Source organism: Schistocerca americana, chromosome 3, assembly GCF_021461395.2.
Source record: "Schistocerca americana isolate TAMUIC-IGC-003095 chromosome 3, iqSchAmer2.1, whole genome shotgun sequence".
Classification (NCBI taxonomy): domain Eukaryota; kingdom Metazoa; phylum Arthropoda; class Insecta; order Orthoptera; family Acrididae; genus Schistocerca; species Schistocerca americana.
This window is the reverse complement of record NC_060121.1, coordinates 97,029,177-97,050,744: the sequence shown is the minus strand read 5'-3', so window position 1 is coordinate 97,050,744 and position 21,568 is coordinate 97,029,177. Positions and strand designations below refer to the sequence as shown.

The 21,568-nt window shown below is 43.0% G+C and overlaps 1 protein-coding gene across 3 annotated transcripts in view; it reads right to left on the bottom strand.

Annotated features, from left to right (window-relative positions):
* Positions 1–21,568, bottom strand: part of LOC124605255 (neo-calmodulin-like) — a 111,672-nt gene that overhangs the window by 71,054 nt on the left and 19,050 nt on the right. The window contains exon 2 of one of the 3 annotated variants that reach the window (XM_047136812.1): positions 634–793. The exons of the other annotated variants lie outside the window; for them this stretch is intronic. Coding sequence (XP_046992768.1) covers positions 634–717 — 84 coding nt within the window. The 5' untranslated portion in view covers positions 718–793. The remainder of the gene's footprint in view (positions 1–633; positions 794–21,568) is intronic. 3 annotated transcript variants of the gene reach the window in all.

Here is a 21,568-nt window from a genome sequence, read left to right as displayed (position 1 = left end):
CACTACGTCCGTCCGTTTTTTATATCCGAAAATTTTCGATTTATAACCGACCAGCTCTAAATGCAAATCAAATTCAAATTTTCAGAAATTTGGCGTCCTTTTCTTTCCCTCCATAGGGAATAACAATGCCCTGATTAAGATACCAATATGAAAACGTATATAAGTACCAAGGGGATTAGAAGTAAATACCTAGGACATTGATTGTCATTATTTTTTCATTGTATAATTCTCGCTTTCCTTTGTAACAAACGGAAATAATCGCGGTCAAATTCCCAGTTAGCCGAAATTGTTTCGCTAACCGACATTTAACGTTGGTGCAGCGCAGACACAAATTAATCGGAATAAGCTTTAAGCGCGATCACGAGACCCTCGGTTATGTTTCTTTTTAATTGACTTTGGAGCAGTCGGCCCTTAGCGTGCTCTTCGCTCGCTGACACAAGCAACTTCAGTTTCACATGTCTTGCACCCACTACATTTAGTTAGTATAAAACAAGCACAAGAATTATTTCACGAGAGTTAGTTTCGACACACGAACAGCACACTGCGAGGTTAGTGGAACTGCAAAACAGTTGGCCGTGTTAGTAGCACTAGAAGGGAGTTATTTATGGTGACTTCGGCTGCGGCGTAACTCACGGATATTTGCCGGACTTCGTAGCGGCTGGTGAGCCTACGCAGGCGGCGGAACTCTTGGTCGTACGCGTTGTCCGTGTCCGCCATCCTCTCTGCTCGCTTCCCTTCCCTCTGTAAGCTCGTCGCTGGTGAGGCCTACCGAGTCAGTGGCAGAGACCAACAGCTGAAAAGGCAGAGCCCATTCTGACGAGTATAACAACAGAATGCTCAAAATGGTAAGTTCATGCGTATTTAGAGGTGCATTCCCTAACGGTGAGACGGGAGGTAGTATCAGAAAACTTAGCGGTAACAGTGGCACCGACACCGGTCCCCAGGCGCCATCGCCAGATGTCCCCCGATAACATCGCCTGACAGCTTGGTCTCAGTGCGACCGATCTCGTTCGTCTGTTTTTGGCAGGGTACGAGACACAACGCTTCTGTTCTTACAGACGAGTCCTTAATTGTGGGATTTGCTATTCAAAAGACGCTGAATGCTTGTGGATGAGCTATATCCGTCTCGAGGTGAACGTGCAGAATACCATGCACTCTTTCTCTAGTTATTGCAACCATCACGTAAATTTTATAAATATGCAGGCTAAAAACAAACAGCCTGAAGAGCTTGTTAGGGTATTGCACAGGTGGTTGTCCTCAGAAATAAATGTTAAGAAAAAAAATCGATACGTTGCACCGTTACCGAGTTAACAGGCACTAAAGGTAGCAAAGCCATTGCGAGTCTAACTTCAGTACTGATAAACTAGGAAACGGCACAATGACATCCTGCCCTGCAACTCCCTTACAAACTTCTCGAACTGTCTCTGACCACCGTGTAAATAACGGAGAAAGAAACTTCCTGTTCTATACATGAGATGATATATGACGACACTCAAAAGCAATCCAACTTCATAAAATGCATTTCAGCCGAACACAGGCTAGCCTTAACCGTCCAGTAACTTCTCTCTATTCATTTTACTTAATATCTCATTCAGAAAAATTGAGATTGTTCTATACGTGCTATAAGCTCCAATTCTACTATAGTACTATTCAGCAGAGCATCACAAACTATGGCTGGTGCATTATATAGTGCACACGATACAATTTTTTAAATGTATTTACTCGCAAATCACTTTCTTCCTTCTACTTCTGCAATCAGTTAATTGTAAGCGAATACTTTTAATTTACCTCTGGTTGTAACCTGTCATTAATAAAGTTGCGGTTTCAGACCACAGAATCCGATATAACTGTGTATTCTTGTACGGTTTTCTCATCCTTAGGGAGCCACTAACTTATAAGTTTCTCACAATACGTATTTTGCATGAGGGAACGTCATCTTATTCGATTGAAGAAGACTAATTTGAATTCCGCCTATCAGTGTCCGAAGTCTTTGCGTTAAAGCGTTGAGATCGGCTGCACTGAGAACGTGCACGTACTGGCGTACTGATAGTAAAACAATGTCCTCCTTCGGCCGATGTCGGTCGTCGGTGGAATCATCTGATGTAGGTGTCACTACGACAGCAGGCTAAAAAGTTCAATTGTTCCACAAGTTAATAAGTTGAATCTGATGGTCGATATCCTGTGTGAGACGGCGAGGCGGTTAACGCACTCGAATGATAATCGGTAGGAGCTAGGTTCAAATCCCCATTGCGACTATGTTTCCTGCAGGTTCTCTTAACCAGCTCAGGTGAAATCCTGCACATCGCTGATCATCCTGAGCGCTGTCTGACTCAGAGGAAGAACTACAGTTTATGATAAAGAAGATCGTAAATGTACGAAAATAGAGAACATATAAATGTAGGAAAGAGCAAAGCTATCAGAAACAGTAAATGTATTTTTCTGTCAAAATATAGGGACTACTCTGTAGGAATTAACATTGCTTCCAAAAACGACGAGCGTGTGAAAGCCGGAAGGCTCTGTTCGTCCAGGAGACCAAGAAAGCAGTAGATACAGGCGCTAAGATAGATGCAGCGTTCCTCAACTTCCAGAAGACTTACAGATACAGTTCTGCATTGACGGCTAGTGAAAAAAATACGAGCGCACACAATATCGAAGTAGCTTTGTTCAAATGGTTCAAATGGCTCTGGGCACTATGGGACTTAACTGCTGATGTCATCAGTCCCCTAGAACTTTGAACTACTTAAAGCTAACTAACCTAATGACATCACATACATCCATGCCCGAGGAAGGATTCGAACCTGCGACCGTAGCGGTCGAGCGACTCCAGACTATAGCGTCTAGAACCGCTTGGCCAATCCGGCTGGCCAACTAGCTTTGTAATTATATTGAAAAATTCCTATCAAACAAAAGACAGCATGTCATTCTCAACGGGGAGAAATTTTCAGAAGTAAGAATAATTCAGGGTGTAGCACAAATGAGTGTTACAGGACTGTTACTTTTCACAATATATAAATATACGAAAATGACCTAATGGATAACTTCGGAATCTCCGTGGGACCGTTCGCCCCATGATATATGGCCCAGTGGTATCCTGCACTGCCAGTACCACTTCTCGTTTTTACGAAAAGAGGCACTAAAATAAACTCAGAAATTTACCGTGATATCTAAAACAAATTCAGGAGAGCCGTGTAGAAGTTTCAACTGGAGATTCTCTGATCATATGCCGTACAAGCCCGATTTGAGAGTCAATGATTTTTGCTTGTTTACGAAGATAAAATAAATGGCTGGAGTCACAGCTGTTTTAAGCCAATGACGATTTAAATGAGAGTGTAAAACATGGCTTAGCTGAGAGGCTGCAGAATTCAACAACGAGAGCAGTGATAAACTCCGTTATGTAGAAAAATATCTGACGGTTGTAGCTTTAGGTTGTGTATAATAAAAGACCTCTTAACGTGCTACGCTCGTTTAATAAATTAAAGGAACCTAGTTTTCGAATAGAGTGAATAAATTTCACTTGCAGCACACCCAGTCTCTGAGTGCATGACAAACGAAGGAGAAGGAACGCGAACGAAGTGAATGTCAGTAGCAAGGCGTCGCGGTCGGACCGATGGGACAGGCTTGGCAAAAGCGGCCGCAGGTGCTGGCCGCGTTGTCTGGCCCACGTCCAGGGAGAGAAAGCACCGGGCTCTCTCAGCTGTCACACGTTTCTGCTCGCCAGAGTGGTCGGCGCGTACTTATAGTTGCGCGCAGTTTGTGAATTATTTGTCTCGCAGAACGTGACAGCTCGGTCGGGAAAGAAAGCGTGTGCAAAGTAAAGCTACCATTCCAGACAATGTGTTGAAACAGCTCTGGTAATCCAAAACTGGAAAAAGAAACAGTATTCGTGGCTTCCTGGGATATAACTTGTCCAGTAGGGCCAATCCTGGACGTCTCACAGACCGACCTGAAAATTCAACTCGCCATCCCTTCAATACCCCAGGGGTCGTTTTCTTGCTGACACTGTAGCAGTAGCCGCTCTTGGACGAGGCATGTGAAATAACTGATATTATACCAATGGATTCTTCCACCGCCTCTCGGTAGGGTAACTCATATTTAAGGTTAAAAAGCAGATGAAATGCATATTATTCCACTAAAATTTGTCTGTTACAAAACGGTTTTCGATTAGTTAAGCCAACATAAGATGACAAATAGCTAGTGTGCACAAGTCACAAGTGTGCAAGAAACAAAATCTTGGAAACTAAAGATATTACAGAACCTTTGCTTACGACATTCATAGGAAATGTCAAAGACAATGGCTGTTGCTCAGGTTATGCAGAACAGTTATGAGCCTACTGTGGTACAACTTCAGGATAAAGAGTTGTAAATAGCTGCCACTGTGCGAGATACACACTTCTATGCATGTGACGGCCAGGTTGTGCAGATTCTTCCTGTTGTGATGTACTAGCCGAAAAGGGCCCCGCTTCGCTTGGTACGTTTTCTATTTCTGTTCTGAACTGAAAAAATGCGAAATTAATTATCTTATTCTAACAGCATCTTATTCAAAGTATAGTCTTACATTTGGTGTTTTGCTTTCGGGTACAAAGCTAACAACTTTTGTGTCCTGTCCAACAAGTGCACACTCTTGCCCGTGTGCTTTATTGTTAGTCATACTGCGCGCTAATATTCCCGAAAATTGCACGCTTTTATAGCCGAATGGCAAGCTAGTTGAAATGAATGGAATCGGTGATGTGAATACTAACTTGCCCTTTTGATTCCCGGTTAATATTGGCGCCTCTATGATGTTTCTTTGGAATCTTTTTGAGAGGGCATGTCGAGAAAATTGAGAGAACTGAAGCATTCTGGTGGGAGGTACACGCTTTCATCTTGATTCATGATTGTATCAACAGATTTTTAATTTTTTTTTCTTTCTGTGCTATCATATTCTGTATTCGCTGATTTACTACTCGTTTTCTGCTGCTAACATTGTTACCCGAGAATACATGGAACAATCTTGAAATGCTTTTCCTTGATAAACACATTGACGGGAAAGAGACAGAAGAAGTCCTGGTGACCACTTGACGGTGTGACGGGTGACCACTTCAGACACTCGTATCTCCACGGGCACAAAAGCTACCACCGCATGACCATTACGGTGCTCAACGGGGGAAAGGAAGGGTAACACCAGATAGAAAAGCCAGTAGTTGGCGGTATCGTCAAATTCACCCAAACACTTTCACTGTGACAAGTTAATGGTGGGTTGTATCACTAAACTCGAGCAAAATGAGCGAAAACTACGCTCAGCCCGGCAGTTATTGGGTCGAACAAACAGTGGTAGGTTATATCGAACTGCGGACCAGTCTTCTGGTGGGAGCCTCACCCAGACAGCGACTTCCCGCAGATTCTGAGGAAGCCTTAGCCGTTATGTTAACCACAGACTACTGCAAATAGCTTATCACTTGAAAACGGTGTAGCTATTGAGGTTATTACAGGCTTACTTGGCTGTAATAAGATTTATTGTTAAAAGTAATGAGATCACTGCTCCTCTTCGCCAGTATCGTGGAAAACACGAAGGATTCAAGGTTTAGCACCCTTCTGACGATAAGCTCATTGCAACTGTATCACAAAGAAAGGCTAACTAAGGGTGTTAACCGTCTCATTTCAGAAGTACGAACACAGCATTTGCCTCAGTCGATTTAGGGAGATGGATGGCTGGTTAGATACCAACAGCGCCGTCCTCCCGAATGTGCCAGTTCGGTCGGTCCAGGCGTCGCATTATCATTGATAGTCTGACCGTGTGCTTGTGGATAACAGCGCTCCACTCGTCGACAACACATCGCCACTAATGATTACGAACTACTGTTCACTTGGTATTAGCAACAACCCGCGTCTTAGTGTAGCAAGATTATTATTCAACCCTGTTCAAATCCGGTCCTTTTCTTACTACCAACGCATCGTAAGACGCAAATTAATTTTGTTTACGTTTGAGCCTAGGATTAGCCGGCCGCTGTGGCCGAACCGTTCTAGGCGCTTTAGTCCGGAACCGCGCGACTGCGTGTGTGATGTCCTTAGGTTAGTTATGTTTAAGTAGTTTTGATGAAGTCAGATGTTAAGTCCCATAGTGCTCAGAGCCATTTGAACCATCCTCGGAATCGCCCCTCCCTCGACCTACCTACTTTATGTTACCCGTTTTGTTGTTGTGGTATTCATTCTGAAGACTGGTTCGATGCAGCTCTCTGTGCTAGTTTATCCTGTACAACTCTCTCCATCTCTCCGTAACTACTACTACTACTACCTACATCTATCTGAATCTGCCTACTGTACTCAAGCCTTGGTTACACTTTACGATTTTTATCTCCCACATTAACTTCCACCAGCAAACTCATGATTCCCTGACTCTGCAAGACGGATGCTATTGTAAATTTACGTCTTTCCAAGGCTCCCTAAAATTTTCACAGACTAGATATCCTTTCCTTTTCATAATCAAGCACTAAATAATACCAAGAGTCAACTCCAAGATGAGGTTTGACTGTTTATCTGCCGATGTCACGTTAATCGAACAGACCGTGCTAAAATGACGCGTTTCGGAGTGATCTTTAATGTGATGTGCAGCGTAAACTGTATTTTCGCAATAAGTATGTGTGATCAAATACTGCACGTCAGCTTCGTAAACACTTAAGTCTAAATGGTGGCTGCTTGGTTTGTTCGTGTCATCAAATCACAGAAGAGGATCTGTGTGTCACAAAAACATTACTGTTTTGTCGCCCGAACTCATAAACGCCTTGGACCTTTCCCCGGATCCTAGCGGAATTTGCCTATAGAAATTCATGTTTACCACTTCAGCGAATTCTGTAAAGGGCTCTTCTGTTGCTAGATGCATGTTGAGACCATCACATAGAGGCGCAATGTAACTATCATTTTTAAGTGGATCCAAATGGCAATGGAGCTGTATAAAAAAATATAGCATAACGTGTAACTTGGTAAATGTACTGGGATCTACATTTTTCTGCGAGTACTCCAATGTATGGCAACATTCCATTGGTATTTACGATGTATGCTGATATCTTGCATTACCCAATCGTGTCCTGATTTTTTCGTTTACGGTGTTTAAAATAATTTGTTAGCCTTGTTAGCACATCTGCAATGGCTTGTTCTTTTTCTTATAGCAAATTTCAGTCTTAATTCGCCAAATACATCAGTTGACGTTTTTTGACTTCGACCTCTTCCGTTTCCAAATTTCTTTTTGGTACACATAATACATTAACTTCGCTTATACCAGTGATTTATTTAATAGAGGATGGTTTAAGTCTGTTCGATACGTTGTATTGTTTTCTTAACACCTGTGTATTCGTTGGAACTAATCCTTATTTTGCAATATCTGTATTTGATGGTATTGTGGAGAACAATAGCTTAGTTTGGGGAAAAAATTTATTCAATGTAATACTTATATTAATGTAACACTTCTTCATTCAACTCGTATTGTAGTCCTTTCTTCTGTTTCAGTTAAATTTTCAACATCCTCTGGATCCTTCAACTTATCTTGATTCAAGCTCCATAATTTAATCTCTCTTCGATTTCTTCAGTTTTAATCTGCAGTTCACAATTAATTAATTACGGTGAGTGTCCAAGCTGCCGATGCAAATGTTCTAGAGTTTAAAATCCGCTATAGAAATTCCTGTCTCGCCATTATGTACTCCATCCGAAACCTCCCCGCGTCGCTTGGTCTCTTCACAAAAGTACAAACTGTCAAGGATGATAGGGACGGATAAATGTATCAATATGAGATAAGGGTCCCTTGTTCAGAAACGAAAGAATCATAAGTTACAAGCGAAAATCAACGTGATACCTCTAGAAGCGGACTATATGTACCTGTACTGTCGTTGCTAAGACTGTAGGGCGGGCATACTGAGTGAGGTGTGGTGCTACAAAAGAATAAAATCGCTTCTCGGCTTTTGGCAAGATCAATGTGTAGTTTTTATCAATGATAATATACCATACAATCACCAACAAATTTACAATCTTCCATATTAGATGTACCACTTATTTTAGACCAAATATAATTTTTTTCATCGGAATTAACCTTACGCCTTGTCCTACAATTAAGAGACAATGGACCATAAGGTACTAAATAGGATCCTTCACTTAATACAAGAATTTCGGCGAAATGTACAGTACGAAATGCCAAAACTTTACGTGATGTAAAACTTTCCAAACCAGTCCTAGAAGCGTCATGACAAACAACAACAGCAAAGGTAATCGAACCATTACCTATAGTACTTGATTCAGATGCTTTTGAAATAGAAAAATTCAATTTAAGTCCTAAAAAGTAATTAGGACCTGACAATATAGGTAAAGAAGCAATCTTCTTGAGATTTGTTATCTTCTTACTAGTACCTGGTGCTGGAACAGTACCATAGGTGCCAGTAATATTGACCAATTGTTTGTAGACCAAGACAAGGAAAAATATCTAGTAAATGCATACATGAGGATGTATGAGCTCTTGTTCATCTTCGCTAGTGTGAAACACGTCTCCTCAATTGAACAACCCCTCATAGCTCTTCAGGTATCCAGTTTAGAGCCCATATTTACTAGCCATTTTTTCTGGTATTAGTCCACATTACCACCTCTGAAAGTTGCCTATGCTACAGTCTTACCACCAACAGTACCGGTACATCCTTCTCTATCATCCTTGGAAAGTTTGTAACATCATCACGGGATCACCATGTATATACGTAGATTTACAGGCGCCGGGGCCTGTAACTTTGATACTTGGATGTAGTTTCCTCCAGAAGCGTTTAATATGAACTGTAAAACACGCTGTATGGAGGATGATTCTTAATAACGTTTAAAATCCCCGCAGTGACGTAGGTGACGCCCAGATAAGTAATTTAATATAAGGCACATACGGCAGGGAATGTCGGGGAATTCCCCAAAAGTGGCTAACACGTTGAACATGTGAATCGTATACAAAATAACAAAGCGTATTTTCGACAGCGTGCGTGAAAGAATGACTGAGCGATGCAATGCCTGCATTCAAACAAATGGTGTAAATTTCGAACACCTTTTGTAAATGTAGAAGTTACAATATTATTGCCTTCACTGTAACCAAAAAAAACTGTTCTTATTTTGTGTTCCTTTCCTTTCTTCCTTTTTTTTTTTTTTTTTTTTTTTTTGCCTACAGAGATTATACAGTAAAGAAAACGCAGATCATTCACTGGTAACGACGCAATTTGTAGGCTTATACGCATTTGCATGTGGCGCAGTACGATAGCTTTTTGCTGTACTGCACTTTGCAATAAACCAGCGGAGGCCACGAGACCGCTAAATAAATTCATATATTGATACCTCAGTATAATTGAAGTTGTTCTTTTGAAACGGTAATAGGACATAATTTCACTTTCACTGTGTGAAGGAGTCTTACTACTTTTTGAGCTTTCATCACGTCCTATCTTTCCCTTTGACTGAGTGAAGCAAGGATATGTGACACAAAAGAAGAACTGCGATTGCAGTGAGGTGCGGCGGTGTAAACGGAATAACTACATTTCCGACGTCAAGAAGCAGCACACCTGCTGCTAGTGTGCTGTTTCCTCACATCGACATTCTTCAAACACAGGTGCTCAAAATGATAAACAAAAATCTAAATGACAAGACTGGTAGTTGCGATGGGCGGAGACGTGCGAGGAGAAATGGTGACGTAATCGGCGCTCGGCGCTAGAAACAGAAACTGCAACGTTTAGCTTCACCACGCAGTTATGACACTACAAGTCCTAGGTCCCTGGCGTTGGCAAAAACTAAAAAACAGGGAAATCGACTTTAAGTATTTCTGACAAATCTGATATGCGACTAAACTGAACGACGGACCTATCAGACACCTTTTACTGTGCTACTTACATGCAATTACCATTGTTAGCAAAGTGGCTATCGCCAAGGGTGAACGTGTATAGTTTTCCTTTTAATTCTTGCTCTAAGGAGGATAGGTGGACTTCTAGCTTGTTGATGTACAGAATATCTAATAATAAATCAATTCCGGCCGGAGTGGCCGAGCGGTTCTAGGCGCTACAGTCTGGAACCGCGCGACCGCTACGGTCACAGGTTCGAATCCTGCCTCGGGCATGGATGTGTGTGATGTCCTTAGGTTACTTAGCTTTAAGTGGTTGTAAGTTCTAGGGGACTGATGACCTCAGCAGTTAAGTCCCATAGTGCTCAGAGCCATTTGAGCCAATAAATCAATACTTAAATACACAGCTCTAAAACTGGCAGTATATTTACAACGTGCTGCCGATATTTTTACAAGCAGATGTGTCGATATTTTGTCCGAACATGTGTCGATATATTTTTCACATTTATCGAGAGCTGAAGACGGTATTTTTTCAAATATTGATATATCGGATTCCCGACATTTTTCAAAATATCAACAGTCCTAATTGAAACATCTAAGGAACTGTAGGCTACCCATTCCTTTATAAAACTGTTACAAATGTGTGCACAAACACGCAAAGTAAATTAATGAAATAATTGTTAATTTATACGGAACAGTATTGCAAATTTGTGTTATTATTTTTGCCTTGTATCATTTTTTTAAACTTATATATACTACAGACAGAGCAATATAGCTAGTATGTAGACTAGGGTAGAAATGTGCGCTTTATTGGAGCTAACGTAGCGACTTGACGACCAGTTTGGTAAGCATACTGTGCACCGAACAACTGCCGCAGGAGAGCACTGCAGTCGCAAATCACGGCGAGGAGCACGTTCCGTGTAATGTACCAGCTCGTTTCTGGGCGTGCAAGAAACCATGACGGAAAGCAAATTCGGCGTGCTTCGCGAGGTGCTCTAGAACCTGCGCTGTGTGTTCGATGGGGTTGACGATAAGACCTTGGACGGCGGAATTCGCCTGGACGAGCCCTGCAGCGATTTAGCGACGTCGGGCGGCGCAGCACCTTTCCGTGGACAGATACTGGGGAGGGGCCCGGCAGTATCCCGCCCTGGGCCCGCGGCCTGGTGCCGGCTGGCGCGGTGCCGAGTCGCGGAGGCTGTTTACACGCAGGCGGCCCTGCCAAGCTCTGGCCCGGCGCTGACACTGCTCTGTTCTGTGCCGCCGGACAGCCCGCACACACCGGCGCCGTGTTTACCTCTGCTGGCCTTCGCGGAGTCGTGTGGCGGTATCATAGCCGCGCGCCACACAAACGTCGCATTGTCAGCTTGTTTTCGCAGAAGTTACGGAGAAACCGGAGCAAATGCGGTTTTCCCTGCACTTGCGAAACAATAAGAAGGAAATAGATTTTTCGTGCCGCTTTCTAAACACGCGTGCAGCATTCGTTTTTCCTTTTATCCCTCGACCGGTTGCGTCGTATGTCGTACAACAAAAAAAATGGCTCTGAGCACTATGGGACTCAACTTCTGAGGTCATTAGTCCCCTAGAACTTAGAACTAGTTAAACCTAACTAACCTAAGGACATCACACACATCCATGCCCGAAGCAGGATTCGAACCTGCGACCGTAGCGGTCTCGCGGTTCCAGACTGCAGCGCCTAGAACCGCACGGCCACTTCGGCCGGCTGTCGTACAACACCTGGCGTCTTTTAACCGCTCATCGCTTCTGGTCAACTTTTCGGAATACAGGCGCCAGCTACTCCTCGTGACAATATTCTTCTTCCTGCCTGCTCCTTCTGACCCCTTTATTGCGGTATTCCAGCAACATAATGCCCTCCCGCACACGGCTTAAGTTTCGACTGCTTGTCTTCGTGCTTGCCAAACCCTACCTTTGCCAACAAAGCTGCCGCATCTCGCCCTAATTGAGAACGTGGAGACCATTATTGGCAGGCTCTTCTTATCAGCTCGGGACTTTAGGGACCTAATGCATCGAAAAAATGGTTCAAATGGCTCTGAGCATTATGGGACTTAACATCTGAGGTCATCAGTCCCCTAGAACCTAGAAGTGCTTAAACCTAACTAACCTAAGGACATCACACACATCCATGCCCGAGGCAGGATTCGAACCTGAGACCGTAGCAGTCACGCGGTTCCGGACTGAAGCGCCTAGAACCGCTCGACCACACCGACCACCTTCTAATGCATCAATTGGACAGAATGTGACCCCATATCCCCCCAGAAGAACATCCAACAACAGTATCAGTCGATGCGAAGCCGAATAATTGCTTGTATAAGAGCCAGAAGTGGAGCAACAGGCTATTGACTTGTTCAATTTGCGAAGCTGTTCCTCTCGAATAAAACATCCAATCTTTCTGCAACTGTAATCATTCGTTTGCCTGTACATGCACACCATATCTACCATATCCATCCCATTCGGATAATTCGTTCGTCGTGATTCTTTTATTTTTGTCATAGAGTGTATATACGCAAAACAGCTTCTACTTTGCGCATAAAATGGTTAAAATATGTTGTTTAACACATTTAATTTAAAAGAAGACCAATAACACTGTTCGACATGGGTTCTATTTCTGATATTAAAGTATGTGCTTCTAGACCATTTTACCGTGGGAAATTCAAATATGTAAACAAAATATCGTTGTCAGGGATACTTTTTATGTAATATGTATATATATATATATATATATATATGTATATTCACAATTCATGGCAAACACAGAGACGTTATAGAGAAATACGGGTATGTTGCCGCATCCAGTAGTGATAGAACGTGATAATTTCTTGTGCAACAGCAGGTGGGAAGAATCAGACATCATTAGGTTATCCCCCGCCACACTTATGTCATTAAGACCACCTTAAACATCTCATTAACTCGAACGGTGACAGCCGGTCGCTGCCTCGGCAGTAAAGCTTCACGCCTCCTAGGGGCAGGTGCATCGAGTTTACAACAGTGGTGTTCGCCGCAATTTGTGTCAGTCTTAACGAGTGGGTGTTTTGGCTGCCAAGTAACTGTCTGTCATATATCCGAGCACGGTTGAATTTTTTTAGTTCCTGTGTGTAAACTGATTGAGCCTGGTGCTGAAGGTAAAACGACTGCTTGTTTTTACACATCAGCGTTCCTCTAGTTCCCTACTATTAATTTAATACAGGTGTATCACCAAAGTGGTATTTTTAAATTTGCAGAAATGCCACGTCGTCGTGGATGTCGATATAAGCCGGACAACGTCTGCTACATCTGTGGGAAGTTCACTTTTGCCAGAAATAGGAAGAAAATTTCTTCAGTCATAAAGAAAGCATACAAACATTACTTTGGAGTAGAGGTAGGACACCAAGATAAAGAATGGGCACCACATTTCTGTTGTGCTACATGTTACTGCAAACTAATTCAGTGGTGGAAAGGTAAAGAGAATGTTGCGTTGTTTGCTGTTCCCATGGTGTGGAGGGAGCCTAAGGACCATGTTACTGATTGTTATTTCTGTCTAACAAAAATTCAGGGTTTTACGATTGTTATTTCTGTCTCACAAAAATTCAGGGTTTTACAAACAAAAAGTCAAAGAAGCACATTGTTTACCCAGATCTGCCTTCAGCGAGAATGCCAGTGCAGCATTTCAACAATCTTCCAGTACCTTCAAGAGCTCGAGGTCAAATTCCGAGTGACAGTGAAATAAGTAGTACTGAAGAAATCACAGATGATGATTCTTTATATCACTGCACAAGTGAGTCATCGCCACATTTGTTAACACAGGCAGATTTAAATGATTTAGTGCGTGATCTACGACTAAGTAAACAAATGGCGCAACTGCTTGGTTCAAGATTACAAGAGTATAATCTACTTCACCAAAGTACTAAAATCAGTGTGTTCAGGCACAGAGAACATGCCTTTATTTCTTATTTTTCAACTGACGAAGCACTGACATTTTGCAATGACGTTGCTGGCCTGATGAAAGCGCTGAACTTCACTTATATTTCACAGGAGTGGAGACTTTTCATAGATGCATCGAAAACAAGTCTGAAGGGTACTTTGCTCCATAACGGAAATAAAATACCCTCTGTTCCAGTAGCTTATGCTAGTTTGACAAAAGAAAATTACGAATTCGTACAAAGGATGCTAAATTCATTAAAATACAATGAACACAAATGGAAAATATGTGCAGATTTCAAGGTAATTGCTATGGTACTGGGAATGCAACAAGGCTACACAAAGTATGCCTGTTTGCTTTGCGAGTGGGATAGTCGAGACCGAAAAAGAAATGGCCTAGGCGAAGATGGAAAGTTGGCGAAAAGAATGTACTACGTGAAAGTCTGGTAGCTCCTGAATATATACTACTTCCACCGCTTCACGTCAAACTTGGCCTGATGAAACAATTCGTGAAGGCCATGGATCCAACAGGCTGTCGGTTTGCATATCTAGCTACCAAATTCCCCCGTCGTTCAGCTGCAAAAATAAAGGAAGGTGTATTTGTGGGCCCACAAATCAGGGAGCTGCAGAAAGATGCAAATTTTGAAGCATGTTTAACTGATAGAGAAAAAACCGCATGGGACTGTTTCAAGATGGTGTCGGAAAACTTCCTCGGAGGAAGAAGAGCTACTAACTACAAAGCAATGGTGAAGGATATGATCAAAGCATATCAGGATTTGGAGTGCAATATATCTTTGAAGGTACATATGATGGACTCTCATCTGGACTACTTCACAGAGAGTTGTAGTGACGTATCGGATGAACATGGGGAAAGATTCCATGAAGACATTTCTACCATAGAAAGGCGCTATGAAGGAGAGTGGGTACCTTCTATGATAGCAGATTATTGCTGGAATATCATTCGAGAGAAGAAAGATTCACAATACAAGAGAAAAAAGTGATGTGCATTACAAGACAGTGGCTCATTGTTTGCCTATTTTCTGTAATTTATCATGTCAAATAAATGCTTCAAAGTGTATACACAAAGGTTACTGTGTTATATGTTAGATCCCACCCTCCATTAATGTGATGAACTTATAACATCATAAAGATGTGCATTTTTTTGTCGAATTTCACCTCACGTTTGCTGTACTATATCAGAAACTGAAAAGAGAAATAAAATTGCGATTACTCATAAACTATCCCTGACAGAAAAAAACCAAAAACAGTTTTCAATTCAGCACTCAAAATACAACTAGGATCACAATATTTTTTATCGAAATAGAAGAAAAGGTTTTTTTTGTAGAACAGTGATAATTGAAGCGTAGCAACGTACTGTAGTTTGTGCAACACGCTACGCTCATGTGACCGACCGCTGGGAGACTAGGCGTCCAAAAGTACATTCACTTGGCTTTCACGGAAAGACAAGATTATCAGCAGCCATTTGACATACACTGTTAGGTACGAGCTTCCTCTAGGCTCCTCTACGGACTACGCATTAAACTACAAAGGTAGCTATTTGCATTTTTAGAACAGTGTACTAAAAACGAATATGAACCCATCTTTGAGGAAGGAAATTTCCTTTGTTCAAAAACGCACTGTAGGAATAACGTGTGGCGTGTACTCAAGATAATCTTGTAGATATGTATTTAAAGAGTCAGGCATTTTGATGAAGTTTGTTCTAAATAACTTGCTATTGTTCTAAATAACTCACTACAGTTAAAACCAACTATGATGTACATAATTACAATATAATAAGAAAAAATGGCCTTCATTACTGGATTTCTTTTCCTATGTGTGTGCAATATGTTCCATTTGTTTACGTTCAGGGTCAACTGCCAGAGGCTGCACCATTGATCAGTTTTCTGGAGGTCATTCCGCAGGTCGTTATGAGATGACCACCGATCCTTAGCCACGTAGTATGGAACCCATCCTCCAGTACCAACAGTTTTTCTGCATCACAGAAAAGGTGCACAGTGATGTCACCAAAAATTCTTACCACTTACCCCATGCTATAAACTGTCTGACATACAGCAAACTTAAATTCGGAAACTCTAAATGTCTGTCCTTGACAGCACCTTCTGTTCCGTAGAATAATTTATATTTATGTAATCTGAAACAGATTGGTTAAGCAAATGTAGCAGAAAGGAAGACCGCTGAAACTCGTAAAGAGAAGAAATGATTCGGTGATGATGAATCACATAAAAGAACGGTGCCTCTCCTCGACGCCATAAACACTGCACCCCACTAGGCTAGAGGCAGTCTATCAGTAGGATCGATGGCGTTAATGTCGTCCAAACTCGACTCTCAGATTATTGTACTGTAACATCGTGTCTATGAGACTGTTCCAGTACCGGTCATACTCCTGCCACCTTATCACATTCCACAAGCCACCTACTGTTGTGTGGCGGAGGGAACTTTTTATATCACTAACTAAGCCCTCCAACATTGTTCCACTCGCGAAGAGCGCGTGAGAAGTATGATTGTCGGTACTAACTCTAATTTCTCGAATTTTCTCCTCATGATCATTGCGTGTGACGTACGCAGGGGGAAGTAATATGTTGTACGAGTCTTCTCGGAATGTGCTCTCTCGAAATTTCGATGGTAAATATCTCCGTGATACACAACGCCTCTCTTGCAAGTCTGACAATGGGTTTTACTGAGCATCTCCGTAACGCTCTCGTGCCGACTAAACGATCCCGTGACGAAACGTCTCTCTCTCGTTGGATCTTCTCTATATCTTCTATCAGTCCTATCTAGTGGGGATCGCAGATAGCTGAACAGTTCTCAAGAATGGGTTCAACAAGCGCTCGACAGTCGCCTCCTTCGTGGATGATTTCCTTAAGATTCTCCCTATGAATCTGAGTATGACATCTGCTTTTCCTACCATTTATTTTATGTGGTCATTCCACTTAAGGTCGCTCCAGATAGTTACTCTTAGATATTTTACGGCAGATATTGTTTCCAGCTGTTTGTCATCAACAGTGTAGCTATACACTAGTGGATTTCCTTTCCTACGCGTGTGCAATATGTTCCATTTGTTTACGTTCAAGGTCAACTGCTAGAGGCTGCACCATTCATCAGTTTTCTGGAGGTCATTCCGCAGATCGTTATGAGATGACCACCGATCCTTAGCCACGTATGATGGAACCCATCCTCCAGTACCAACAGTCACAGATGCGCAGTCCAGAGGCCTACCAACATCGTTCCAGCTTGGGGCACAAACTCCCCTAAACTCCAGAATCGCTTGGGTCAGACGGCCTACCGAATTGGCGGGCCAGGATCAGAATTCAACACGAATTCACGGCATCCAACATCGCGGTCCATCTAATGGGACAACACGAGCAGTGTGAAATGGTAGGGGCAGAGTACTCCCAGAATGGCGTGTGGGTCACAACACACATCCGCTGTCATCGTTTTCATTTCCGAGCAGAGCTTCCAACAGGGCGTGTCCTCCACACCAAGGGCAGCAACCCGCTTGGAAGTCACCGGCCTGATCACAGGGCTGAACCACACAGCATTGGATTTATGTGATTCCTCGCCGGCTTGCTAAGCCACCAACAGCCGCCGAAGATACGGAGACGAGATGTATTCAGAGAAATAAATGAAGCACTATTTAATACTGTTTTATTGGGTCTGGTTCCTCAATCTTCATCATGAGGAACAGTAGGGTTTTACAACACGGGAGTGGGCGATCCCTACAAATAAAACCATGAAAAACAACGTAAAACGTCGCATTTTCTACATTATGACAATGCCTGCTGCGTCACAGTACGTCAAACAGTTGATTATTTGTACGAAAAAAAAGCTTTATCTGTTGCCACTATGTAAGCAACATTGTTCGAAAGACAATAAAAAGCTTATACTGGATGAATCGTCGCCCGACTCAACAAGAATCTACAGCGATTGACAAACTATGATAGTTTAATGAAAAGTTGGAAACCAAAATGAACAATGTTCCTGTCATAACAAAAAAGGCGAATAGGTCCTCGGCGGAGTACGTAATGTGAAGAATGGAGCTAGCTTTTCGACTTATGTGGCAGTTTCAAAGACGTTTAAATTAAAACATCTTGACATATTCGCGATTTTTTATGAGTTGACCCTAATTGCCTTTTCGTAGTGAGCTCTCCCAGCTGTAAGGTGTTAACACATCTGCCGGCGGGGTGGCCGAGCGGTTCTAGGCGCTTCAGTCTGGAACCGCGAGACCGCTCCGGTCGCAGGTTCGAATCCTGTCTCGGGCATGGATGTGTGTGATGTCCTTAGGTTAGTTAGGTTTAAGTACTTCTAAGTACTAGGGGACTGATGACCTCAGATGTTAAGTCACATAGTTCTCAGTGCCACTTTTTATTAACACATATGAGTCTTGCAATTTATATCTGAAGTCCCTCATCCTGTGCCCAAACTCCAGGAGATTTGCAGCCATAGCTGAAGAGCATATATGTAATCGACAAATAAGTTTTTTTGAGGGAATACTTTACTTGACATGATGCTTTATATTACGTAATATGAGTACTAATACTAACAAGAAAAAAACAGTGAATACTTCAAGATGTTTGATTTAAATATCTTTGAAGCTGCCAGATAATGGAAAGCTCCCTGTCCTTATATCCCTAACTCTGGCCAGGGCATATTCACCTTTTTGTGCTCTGATGGGAGCATTTTTCATTCTTGATGTCTGTATCTGTATCAATTTCAAGCATTCAGCCGGCCGCGTTGGCCGAGCGGTTCTAGGCACTTCAGTTCGGAACCGCGTGACCGCTACAGTCGCAGGTTCGAATTCTGCCTCGGGCATGGATGTGTGAGATGTCCTTACGTTGGTTAGGTTTAAGTAGTTCTAAGTCTAGGGGACTGATGACCTCTGATGTTCAAGTCCCATAGTGCTGAGAGCCATTTTGAAGCATTCAACAAAAGTTACTTGGCCTGCCATAGTAAAGTGTAAGTTACTTGGTTCTCCCGTACTTAATAGCCTGTTGGACCCATTTTGGTGCAATACAGCAGTGATTCTGCGTGGACTAGGTTCGTCAAGACTTTGATACGCTTCCGGAGGTATGTGACACCAGATGTCTGCGTGAAGTTGGTCCAAGTCCCGTAAACTACGGGCCGGTAGTTTCAGGACGCAGAGCTGGTGCTCTACAGAGTTCCAGACGTGTTCAATCGGGCTCAGATCAGACGGATTTGACAGCCAAGACTTCACTCTGATCTCCCTATCGTATTCCGCAAACCAGTATAGTACGATTCTGGCCTTAAGACATGGTTCAAATGGCTCTGAGCACTATGGGACTTAACATCTGAGGTCATCAGTTCCCTAGAACTTAGAACTACTTAAACCTAACTAACCTAAGGACAGCACACGCATCCATGCGAGAGGCAGGATTCGAACCTGCGACCGTAGTGGACGCGCGGGTCCTTATGACATGGACAGTTGTCCTCCTTGAAAATGTCATTGTCCACCTGGAAGATATTAAGCACGTAGTCCATAGCTGTCATCGTACATTCGATTAGTGCCACAGATTCCAGAGAAGCTCAGGTAAATCACCTCTATACTATAATACTACCAACACCCGCCTGCATCAACCGTTCGCCTGGATGACGACGTTTCCGGACGTGACCATCGACTGCGTGTAGCAAGAAATATGATTCACCGAATATGCGATACGTTTCCATTGATGTACTGTCCAACCCGGGTGATCCCGTGCTGACGATGCCGTACAGTCAAGCTGAGAAAACTTTGGAGTCGTCTGTTGTGGCGCCCCACACTCGACAATGTGATCTCACAGGGTTGTGCTCGCAATCACTTGGTCTGCAGCAGCACTGTACTCATGAAATGTACTCGTAGTTAAAAAAGAAAGGACAACCATCAGCTGCATAATGGAATGACGACAGTGAAAATTTGGGCCGAAAAGGGACCCGAATCTGGATTTCCCGCTTATCACGAGCTTTCGCCTTACTATGAGGCTATCCAAGCACGACTCATGGCCAGAGCCAAACTTACATATGTCGTCAACCACGTGTCTGCAACGTATACTCGTACATCCATTATGTATATTCCCGTACCGGCGAGACATTTTTTGAAAGTCGCTTCCCTGGTGTCAGCAGATAAATGCAATATTGTAGTGCCCGTGTAATTCTCAATTACTATGGAATGTTCCTATGGACATGCATGCATGTCCCGGTCCGGTACAAATTTTCATTGTCGTTATTCCATTATACAGCTGAGTGTGGTCCATATTCGCATCTGCGAATTCATTTCATGTATTTCGTAACGGCTGCAGTCACCGCAGTGCCCGTTTCTTTGGACATTCACCTTTTCGCGTAACGTGATTACATCGTTCCTCAGCTACTTCACGTACATGCTCACGACAGTAGCACGCCAACAGCCGACCAGCTTCGCCATTTCCGGGGAGTTCATTCGCAGGCGTCGGGCCGCAACAAACAGCTGTTTGTCGAAGTCGCGCAAGTCAGTGGATTTCACCTTTGCGGCCCGTATCGTCGCTTCAATAATTTCCCGCTCTTGTCTGCTCCGCTTATATACAGATCGTTGAGATCTGAATGTTCGATACTTCACGAAATAATGTAGATAGAGAAGTAAAAATTGAAAAACATTCTTGAAATGACATGGGGTTTTACAGAACAAAAAACGTGTACAAAATAAGAGATGGGGCTTCATATGATTTATAAAGCAACAATTAGCTTAACAACTGATTTTCTGCTAAGACAATGTTCTTTATAACAAATGCTCAACATGTTGGCCGTCATTCATCAAAAATACCTGTTGTCGAAGGACAATGCTGTGAGCAGCACTGTACAGCACATCAGTAGGTATAGTGAAAAACAGCCGTCGGTTGTTGTCCCCTAGCATCCCTAATGAGGCCGGACAATTGTGGCAGACTTGGGACTTCAGGTGACCCCCCAACAATCACGCGAGCAGAAGTCTGGGCACCTGAGAGGACAAGCGTGACGGAGTGGCGGTTGAGCACGCGATCCTGACCCACCGATGTGCGCAAGAGATGTTTTCCACGTGCAGCAATGTGGGGTGGAGCGCCAACCTGCATAGAAGTCGCACATTCCAGCAGGTGTTTATCAACCAGATCAATTTATACACGTTTCTCATGTAGCGTCACTGGCGTGTCGCTGTCCAGCTCCATCCGTTGGCCAGCTTTTGCAGTCGTTTTCGATTTCAATAAAACCTCATCTAATTTCAAGCATGTGTGTCAGTTTCCACCTCTTGCGTGCTTTATTCCACGAATCAGTGCATTTTCAAATGTTAAGGGACTTTTGAGTCACCTTGTATTTTCCTTACAGCGTCACGAGCCCTTAACGCCAACAGGCAGCATCCGAGCACACGGTGGTCGTGATCATAATGTTACGGTCATCATCGCTGTGTAGAAGTCCCAATACAAAATAAGCTAATAATAAATATGAAAATTAATAATAATGAATATGGCGATGGCTAAGGACAGTGACTGAAAACCAAATACGTAGAAACACGGAGGTGACAAAAGTCATGGGATACCTCCCAATATCGTGTCGGATCTCCTTCCGCCCGGCTTGGTGCAGCAGTTCGACGTGGCATGGACTCAACAGGTCGTTGGAAGTCCGCTGCAGAAATGTTGAGCTATGCTGACTGTACAGCCACTCATAATTGCGAAAATGTTTCCGGTGCATGATGTTGTGCACGAACTGACCTCTCGGTTATGTCTCATAAATGTTCGATGAGATTCGTGTCGGGCGGTCTGGATGGCCAAATCATTCGATGGAATTGTGCACACTGTTCTTCAAACCTGTCGCTAACACATGTGGCCC